The following is a 10,448-nucleotide window of genomic DNA, read 5'->3' on the forward strand; positions in this document are numbered from 1 at the left end:
TTTATGACGGGCCGAGTGAACAACAGAAATGATTGGTGCAATTTCTTGAAAACAAACTATGATATATTCCTCGATATCAAAAGGATGCTCATTATAATTTACGCTTCCATATAATTCAACAAATACTACCCTGGTGAGCTCGCTTGGAGCAAGTTAATAGATGGGACATGATGTGCTACACTGCTTTTATAATCACCACTTTGATCATAATACTTTAGAACGCACTCATGTCCTACTTGCTGCTCAACATCATTTGTTCCTATAACCCACTCATACCCTACTGTTATAATACCTTTGAACCCACTCAAATGTTATCATATGCTGATATGGTACATCTATTGATCTACCTTGTCAGCGTCGTCTTCAAGAATTCAAGTGCACAAGAAGAGTGTTAAAAAAATGACCTTTATATAAAATAAATTTTCCAAAAGATTGACAATAATTGTAATATTTCATTACTAGGCCCATACTTTTTTAAATTGTTTAATGTTTAGACTTGGTAAAACCTTATTGGCTTCTTTTCAACCATTTCACCAGAATTCACTAATTAAGGTTAAAGAAAATTTATACATATAATTTTTATAAAAATATTTCGGGATCTTACTGAAATCGTGCTTTAGAGGTCGTCCGAGCCCTGTATAGGGCCTGGAACAGCCCTGCTACTTGTCTAATTTTGAAAAATAAATAAATATAGCATGATTCCATTTGATTCAGCTCTTTAAATATAAATATATATAAGACAACATAACTAAATAATCTATAATATATATAAACGAAAACATAAATATACTACGTGTCACGATGTGGTCGCTCCCCCTTTTTTTGGAGTCATCAGATTTGCTTGATTTTTAAATGAAGACTTGTCATGCATTTGACCCGAATTCACAGGTATGGGTCTTACCAAACCCAGATAACTTTAAAACCGCGTTATAACATCTTAGGTATTTGTGAAACCTTTTAATCATCAAACTCTAAGTATATTATAAATTTCATTACAATAAATAAAATTAAAGCCAGAAGAGTATATAAATATTAAAAACGAGTAATGTAAAACAGCCCCCGTAATACGGGGGATAAAAACTGGTTTAAATATAAATATAAATAACACAACATAACCCATTAGTTTTTTAATATCTATAGCTACAACAAACTCACAAAAATTAAACAAGAACTTAATAACATATATAATAAATTGCTATAAATCTACCAACTAAGTTTTATGGCAAGATCCAAAAGAGCTTCAACTTGCCTAATCACTTTCTTCTTCTCTTGTTCCTTTAATCTATTTGCAACCGATTGAGGATCAAGCGCCTCGGTATTTGATCCAACGGTTTCAGTAGGCTTAACTTCTTTTAGCAATGTATCAACCTCGCGTATAAAATCGATTCTTAGAAGAAGGTTGTCAGCTTCCATTGCAGATCTACCTAGAGGCCCATGGTGCTAATTCACATAAAAGAAAACGAGTCAACTCGGGTTGCTTTTTGTAATTTTTGTTATGAAACGGTCAATATGATAAAATAAAAAGTCCTCCAAAGTCCAAATTAAGTTCAAATCAAAGTCAAAGTTCATAGTAGAGGTGCACAAATCAGGTTCTGGGCCCAAACCGGTTTGAGTCAGCAAAAGTCAAAGCCGGGTCAAACTGGAACTGGTTCTTGGACAAACACATTTTTGATCCGAAAAACTAATATCTGTTTTTACCCAAACCTTTTTGACCCGTTATCTTGCTGCCTAAGCAAATTAATACCTTATCAAGATCAAATCCAGCAGGGACCAAGAGACTAAACGGATCTTCACGTGGGAACGTTTCAATCATGCGTTTTTTACACGCTTTGAGCCACCCTTCATCATCATATCCATCATGCATTATCAAAAGATCATTAAGCAGTCTCATTGCTGGACTCGCTTGCCTTTTCAAGATTTCAGTCTGAAAAAGATACTAATTTTTATTAGAAAACCGTTCATGTCCAGTAAACAAGAAATGAGAAGTTTAAGCAAAAATCTATAGCTGGTTTGACAGAAACGCAACAGAGCATACCTCGACCCGTCTGTATAGCAAATCAAGACTTCTTATAGCATCTTTTTCTTCCTGACAATTAAGTGTTGAACAAAATTAGACGTCAATTTTGACCCATTGACTTATGAACATGTTGGATCATGTTTTACTACTAACGGGTCAAACAGGTAAAACAAAATAATATCAATAGGGGAAGCATACATCACGGCGAGCAAGATCAAGACGGGTCCAGATGACCATAAGAACAAGTTCATCCAGTTCACCTCTCTCTGCAGCTTCCTCAATTTTCTGTGCACAAGAAAATAAGATGGATTCATAATATTCACAAACTATTTTTCATGAAATTGAAAATCAAGATTATGGAAAATGTGTGGATCAGGTTGATGTGGTAAAATGGTAACAGGTCAGGTTGACATGCAACCCACTTTTTAATCTTGTTATAAGTAGTTAATGCGTTATATATGATTACCAAAACCATATTACTAGAATAATAATCTAAAAATATGAAGATATATACGTATATATAAGAAATTGTATGTAGGCTTGTAAACGAATCGAATGACAACAAAGGTTGCATGGTCGTGTTCATTCGTTTAACTTTAACCAAACAAACGATTGAACACGAACAACTAAATGAACTGGGGTTTCTTGTTCATGTTCATTCGTTAAGAAATGAACATGTCCGTTCGTTAACAGTACAACCGAACAGTTCCAAAACGTAAACGAACGAACATAGCTGAACATAACTAAACTAGAACCAATTAAAAGTAATTGTCAACAGCACTATGTTGGGCCTAAAAAAATATTAAACTAGACTAAACTGTAACAGGCCTAAAAAATCTAAATAAATATATTAACAAACGCAAAGTAACAAACATACACATAAAAGAACATTTACAAAGATAAACGAATGAACGGGCCATATGCTCATCAGCTCATGTTTGCTTGTTTAACTAAGTGAGCAAAAACTTCTGTTCATGTTTGTTCGTTAACAAAACAAACGAACAAAAATGAACTTCCAGCCGAACGGTTCGGTTTGTTTACAGACCTAGTTGTGTGCATCAAAAATATGTTTTAGGAAAATCATCACTAAGTTTAGTTGACATAAACCTTGAAATCATAGCAAATGACTACCTCTTCGATTTCTTCAGCAGATTTTAGAAAACTGGATACCAATTTCTTTGCCTTGAAAACTTCTTCTTGTGGATAACCCTTCAACAACATGCCGATTTCCCGATACTCATCAACTATCCTTTCCTCTTCTTCATCTTCTTCTTGGCGTAACCGCTCCAATTCTTTGGTCTTTTCTCGTTGACGGGCTTGCCATTCCTAAAAACCACAGATTATAAAGGAGCAAAAAACCATCAAACTCCTCGAAAAGACCATTTGGATCACTAAACTAGATGTTGCAAAGTGAAGAGAGTGGGCGGTTTGGATAACGGGTCAAAACCAGGTGATTTTTATACGGGTTAAAATGGGCCGAATTTGTGTTAAAAATAGACTTTTGAGCAACTTTTGACAGTGTTTAACCCATTTGACTGGACTCCTTTAAAAGATAAATTTCAAGCTTAGAGATTGAAAATTTTCAAGAAATTAGCAGATATGAAAATTCTAGCAGGGATAAAGCTAAAAGTTACATAAATTTCAAGCTCAGAACTCGAAGATTTTAAAGAAATTAGCAAATATGAAGAATATAGAACAGAACCCATCAAAGATAAAGCTAAAAATTTGAATAAATTTCAAGAAATTAAGCCTTTCAGCTATTAAAAAAAAAACATTGACTGACTGACTGACTTACTTCATCGTGAAAGTGTTGAGGGAGGCCTTCTAATGCTTCCTGTTCAAGCTTCCTGCACCTGCACACATCTGGAAACAAACAAACAAAACCCTATTCATAACGAGTGTTGTATATATTATATGGTGAATACTGACTGACATGGGAATTTGTTAGGAAAAGAAAGATTTGAAGAAGCTGAGAGAGTGGTAGGAGGAAGAAACAATGGCCGGAAGACTACTTGTGCCACTGCCGCCTGCATCTTCTTCTTCTTCTTATCTGCTTGCTGGTTTTCAATTTCTACTCAGCTTGTTAATACTGTATGAATTATTTTTGAAAAAAAAAAAAAGAACGAGTAACTACTTAACTTTTTCCTATCATTCTAGATTTTTATTAAAATGTCAAATATAATTAGAAAATTGGTCCATATGATTTGGTTTAGTTGTTTTGAGCACCTCTGACTTGCTACAGATACGTCATACTGAGGTCCGGATCTAAACGAAGGAGGCGCGGGCAAGAGGAGCCACACCTCGTGGAGGGTAGGTTTACAGATGCGGTTTTGAATGAAGTTTGAAATATGATGTTGTAGAGGTTTGGCGTTGAAGGTGCTCTTACTTCTACTTCCGATGTTAAGTTTTGAATAGTTGTAAGTTTGAATGAATAAAATGCTAGTTTTATAAATTTCAAATGACTATTTTACATTTTAAAGAACTAGAGGAATTGTTTATGTAATTAACTCTTTAAACTAAACGAATTATTTGTGTATTTATTAAATTAATTTACATAAACCATGTAATAAAAATAGAGTTAATAATTACATAAATAACCCATTTGGTCATTGAAGAGTTCACAGAACTTAAACAAGTCATCATTATGTTATTGACTTATTGATGATATATGAATTACAAGTGGTTTTTACATCATTTGTACATAATTCACGTACCGATTTCTCCTCCTATTCCTACCAAGTACAAGAGTACATATAAAGAATATTCAAAGGTAGTAGGAAGCTTACGATGCAATGCATAGCATGGAATGCACACCATGAGAATGAACTGATTACAATTAAGGGACTACTTAAGTGACGTGACAAAGAGCAAAAAGAATGTAAAGAAAATCTCACCAACAGGGATTACCATCAAAACGTTAGAGAGGGTCCCCACTAGAAATTCATTCCCTTGTGATATTAATACCCTTGTATTTGGTAGGAATAAGAGGAGAAATCGATGCTTAAAAGATGTTATCGTCAATAACATAGCGATTACTCTATAAACATCTTGTTGAGTTCTATGAACTCTTCACTTAGAGTATGTTGTGGATCAAACCACATGGACCACTCTACTTTTCATTAAAAAAAGTTGTCACATAGAAAGATAAAAATACTTTTTAATATTATCTTAAGGTGATATCTAATTATTCTTGTAATATACACTAATCAGTGGCGTTGGTCTGGAATATTGAGACTGATCCGAAATAACCGAAGATGAATTGTTAGCTGATGGTGTGATTAATATTGAGTCTTCTCTAAATATGCCAAACGGGTTGGGGAGTAGCAATTAATTTGTACATGTGATGTGTTAATCAAATGATGGGTCATAATAAACAGGTTAATGGATCGACCTTTTAACTAAACAGGCTAACATGTCAACTTCAACACGACCCGTTTAACTACTATACACGGCAACACGAACATGATCAGTTTATTAAATGAATTAGTTGTGACAAATTTTAAACCCGAACACAACCTGTTTGTTAAATGGGTTCAGATAGGACAAACCCGTTTCATTAAAAGCCAATACCCTTTAAACGTACAATTTCCTCTTTCTTTTGGCTTTTCTTATAATAGTAGAGGATATTTGTAAAAATGATTCTGGTGGTTTATATCATGCCCTCACCAAGTGAAAGAAGATGATCAACAAAAGAAGAAATTACAAATAATATCCAAAACTCAAAGTTGCTCAACAAGAATCTAGTTAACAAACACATGTAAAAAACACTACATATGTGACAGTCTAACCGCCCCGAGCTTCCCTTCTAGTGGCATCATGAAGCAGGTCGATGTCGACTCCATCTGGTGGTAACTGCACATACCTCACTACAGATCCTCTGATGAAACAGTTCCTCACTGAAAGCTGCCATTTCACCAAACATAAAACAACAAAGCCGTTAATCTCAATTCTCAACACACATGCAATTCAAACACTATTCTTGACCAGTTTCATTTGCACACATATATTTTATTTACCTATTAGACCCCAGCAGAAAAGAACCAAAAGGCGTGTAGCATTTTTTAGTGCATCAGAATAAATTTATAAGCTTTCACAGTTGTAATTACGAGGGCACAACATAAGATTGTCTTGCACTTACATTTTCACCATGGATGTCTATTGTCTAAAACCTAACGCACTCAAGTTCACCTGATCACCTTTTAATGTTTTACCTATAAGCTATTATACATGCATACTAGCAGTGTTGTAAAACTCGCTAGAAGTTAGTCGGTCGATGGAATACCAACTAGCGATTAATGCAGTCTTAATCAGATTGGAATTTTTATATGTAATTTATCAAACTTACAAATACACACACACACATTATATGTAATTTTCAAAATTACATATATATGCACACACATTGAGCCCTCGTTTGGTAATCTTTTGTTTGCTTAAAACTTGAACGGGCCAATGTTGATGCTTAAAACTCGGTATAACAGGTAAAAACCAAAGGACTGATTTTGACCGCCTTTGACCAACTACCGATGTTGCCAGGGCCAGCTCTTGGGCCATCCAAATGAATCTAGGGCTTTAGTCCCACAAAATTTTAGGGCCTCCACTTTAAAGGAAAAATGATATACAAATTTTATAGAGTTCAGAGAAAAATATGTAATTTGATTGCTTCTATAAATAAAATTGTTGAAGTTGAGTGGCATCAAGTCTACCAGGTCTCCGTGGAGACTTTAGTTAAAATACCAGCACTGCTATTTTTCTCTTTAATCTTGTCACGTTTTACACTTTAAAGACTGTACAGGCCATCCTAGTACAAAATGGTGCATATTTCTTTTTCTTTTTTATTATACTCTGAAAAATAACAAAAACAACCTTCCCTAGTCACAAAGAACATTGTTATATATTTTTTAAGCATATGAACGTTCTGAAACATCTTTTTATCACATACTTGATTATTATTTTTTTAGCCAATAGTAAGAAAACATATAAAAATTGTTAGTTACTGCATTAACCTTGTAAATTTGTTTGCTTTATGGAAAAGGCCCCCTTATTTTCACTTGACTTTAGGCCCCATAAAATGGCTGAGCAGCCCCAGATATCAATTAACAACGTATTCGTACGATTTTTTACAACACTGCATACTAGGAATTTTGTATTTGAATTTGTAATAAAAGAAGGATTCTTGCATGGGTAGCCACATCACCTAAAATACAGTGTAAATTAGGAACGAGATCGGTACCATACTGGTCCCGAAAATCGCAAATTTTTTGTACCAGTACCTGTACCTAAATCTTCGGTTCGGTACCAGTACCGGGACTGGGACTGAACTGGTACTGAAGGTAAAAAACCAGGAAATACCGGTACCGATACCAAAACTCAAAACTTTGGTACCAGTACCGAATTTGCTCATCCCTATTAATGAAAAGTTTAATGCTAAAAAGCAAGATAAGTAATGACCAAATCCCCATATTATAATCCAATTACTAGTTTGAAAAATTCAATTTCTAAAAGTTCCTAAAACTAACATCAATTTCGATAAAGAAAACAAAATAAATAAAGAGGGAGGCTTGTTGGGTTACCATGTGAGGGAACTTGTCCTGATCAACGACTCTGGTGTTCTCGAGTTTGATATTGAGATACCGAATGCAGTGTCCCTCTTATCGCCAAGTCATTCTTCACCTCTCTTCCTACCAAATCCTTAAAATACGAGAAGAACAACTGCCACCAATCAACGTCAATTCATCTCAAATACAAGTTTATATTATAAACATCAATCAAAGAGAAAATACGGATGGATGATTACCATTTTCTAGGGTTTGGTCCAAGAGCCAGAGCGATGACAAATAATAACTAAATTGTTTTAAGAGTTTATGGCTTACAATAACGGGTTTAAATACACCCATACCATCAATTGTAACCGTCTATAGACACCAACTTAGTGACGGAGCCACATATACTTGGTCGGGTTCGGTCGAACCTGATCAATTTTCGGTTTTATATATCACTTAGAGGTGTGATTTTTCGAGCGAACACGTTCTCTTTTCGACAGATGAACCCAGTACCATTTAAAAAAATATTTGAACTTATTGAACATGAAAAAATGAATTAAAAATGTTTTAGTAATGATTATCTACATATATTCTAATAAAATAAAATAACTGTGACACGTGTCAGTTTGTGATTAATTCTCATATTTTTTCCCCTCCAAAACTAATATTTGTCATATATAAATAATTATTCACTTTCCTTTTACGCTCTATTTATATTATATCTATAAAATAATTAAATTATTCATTTTTCTTTAAACTCTATCTATTTTATATCTATACACTTTTATAAAAAAAACATTTACATGTTATACTTCTATACATTGATACAATATATTTCACAACATACTTGATGAAATCCAAAAATCAACAACAAACTGTGTTTGTTAAATGTTGAAAAGAATATAATTTTAAATGTTATCATTAACATCTTATACTATGTTTATTGTTGAAAATTGTAAATATAAAAAGTAATAAAAATTCTAATATGCTTTCACTTTACGAAGTAGTTTTTTTAATCATTAAATTAAAAATATATCTTTAAAAGTTGAGCCATTTTTTTTAAATGAATCCATTTATCTATTAGTTTTTTGTACATTATCATATAAATTTATAAATTATAAATATATGATTTAAATCTATCTATTTATTTTTTCGGTTAATTTAGTAAACTATACATATATGTGTTAAATTGTAAAGATAGTATATACCAATCATTTTCAAATATAACAAAATATGTGTTAAATTGTAAGAATAGTATATACCAGTCACTTTCAAATATAATAATGTTTATCATATTAATTTTTTAGGTTTTTTTTATTAAGGATTGATTATGGTTTTTTGTGAAACTTATATTTGATGTTACGGGTTAAAAGTTGGTAAATAGATCATTTGGCACAAATAACTACATTTTGCTCAAATTTGTTACGAGTTCAAACTTTTGACTTAAAAATGTAAAACAAATGAAAGTTAGAATTTTAATTGTGATTGTGCTTCGAATTTATTTTTAAAGACATTTTTGAAAATAGTCAAAAGATTCAGGATTTTGCACATTGAGTAATTTTTCCATGACTATTAAAATTTGAGAAAAAATGACAAACATTTCCGGCATGCCACCTCTAAACCTATCAATGTTTTCAACTATTATCAAACTAGAAACATTTGTGTCAACATTGACTTTTCCTTAAATAGTTATCAGAATGTTGTATGTGAAACATGTCGTACAAAATTATGCTCAAGTGAAGCAAAACATTCATAAAATTGAACGGGTTAACCTGTTATTTTTTTTTGTCAATTGGCAAAGTCGAGAAACCCCTCAAACTTATCAAAATATTTTTCATAGTGTAGCTCAAAAATATTATTATATGAAAATTATTCTTCGAAATTGGTTCGTAACCAAATTTCTTTCAATTATACATATATGACAATGAAAATAAATTTTCAATAGATGAAGTGTTTTTGGGTATATTTTTGTAGGTGCAGTATTTTTTTATTAAGTTTATTTTATTTTTTTGGAAAAAATCATTTTGTGATATAAATAGTTAAATACAATCAATTTATGTATAATGATACATGCATAGATGTAACACATTTTTTTCATATACATTATGTGTTGCTTTATTTGTAACTTAATTATTTTGATCATCTCGTGTGCTACACGGGCTCTAAAGCTAGTTTTTCTAATAAATATAAATTAAAAAAAAACTATAAAAACTAGTGACAAACATTATAAATGAGCCAATAATAGCCCATATATGATATATATATTATAAAATACACAAAGTTATTAATAGAATCGCTTTGTAAGCTCAACCAATTAACATTAAACATAAAACCTAAATAATATTTAAATAAAAATAAGCCAAAAATGACCAGTCAATTTCTTTTCCATCAACCGGACTATCACCTCCTTCTTCGCTAGTTCGGGCCCGAAAACAACGACAATGTACTTTTGTTATGAGTGATTACGTTTTATTTATTTTGCCAAGTGATAGACTCAACCCACCCGGGCCCGAAAACTTAGCACAAAAAATCTCGAACCTGTAAGATAAATTTTATGGCTCTCCCACTGCACCAACATTGTATTCATCGCAACTATAGTCACACCCATCACCATTAGCCCTCCTAAAACATGTGAACTCCCATGTAAGTTATAATTTGTTTTTAACTCGAACCATTTTAGCCTATTATATACAGCCTATAAAGTTAGGTTATAACCTAAATAAACCATGATAAAAAAAAAGTTTGGATAATTTTCAACAGCAATAAAACATGACAAGGTCATATGTACCTCACAAACAATCAACTCCCAATGGTATCACCTATGGATGAGTAAAATCGGTACCGGTACCGAATTCAGTACCGATTCGGTACCATCGGTACCGAATCGG

At 32.5% G+C, this 10,448-nt stretch overlaps 1 protein-coding gene and 1 pseudogene across 2 annotated transcripts; both read right to left on the reverse strand.

The window, feature by feature from the left end:
* Positions 1 to 1,096: 1,096 nt before the first annotated feature.
* LOC143534161 (protein PALE CRESS, chloroplastic-like) lies at positions 1,097 to 4,050 on the reverse strand. Its single transcript, XM_077028732.1, has 7 exons — positions 3,951 to 4,050; positions 3,813 to 3,880; positions 3,149 to 3,343; positions 2,216 to 2,302; positions 2,036 to 2,086; positions 1,745 to 1,924; positions 1,097 to 1,440 (listed from the first exon to the last, which is right to left on the reverse strand). Exons 1-7 carry the CDS (start codon positions 4,048 to 4,050, stop codon positions 1,204 to 1,206), a joined length of 918 nt encoding a protein of 305 aa, XP_076884847.1. The 3' UTR covers positions 1,097 to 1,203.
* Positions 4,051 to 5,584: 1,534 nt separating this feature from the next.
* On the reverse strand, positions 5,585 to 7,914 carry LOC143534162 (sm-like protein LSM2 pseudogene; annotated as a pseudogene). The gene is made up of 3 exons (XR_013135484.1): positions 7,891 to 7,914; positions 7,591 to 7,729; positions 5,585 to 5,920 (listed from the first exon to the last, which is right to left on the reverse strand). The product of XR_013135484.1 is annotated as a sm-like protein LSM2 pseudogene (transcript).
* Between the last annotated feature and the right edge of the window lie 2,534 nt (positions 7,915 to 10,448).

The sequence above is a fragment of the Bidens hawaiensis genome, unplaced genomic scaffold (assembly GCF_021521415.1).
Source record: "Bidens hawaiensis isolate Kalapana, Puna unplaced genomic scaffold, B.hawaiensis_p1.1 tig00010069_1, whole genome shotgun sequence".
NCBI lineage: Eukaryota > Viridiplantae > Streptophyta > Magnoliopsida > Asterales > Asteraceae > Bidens > Bidens hawaiensis.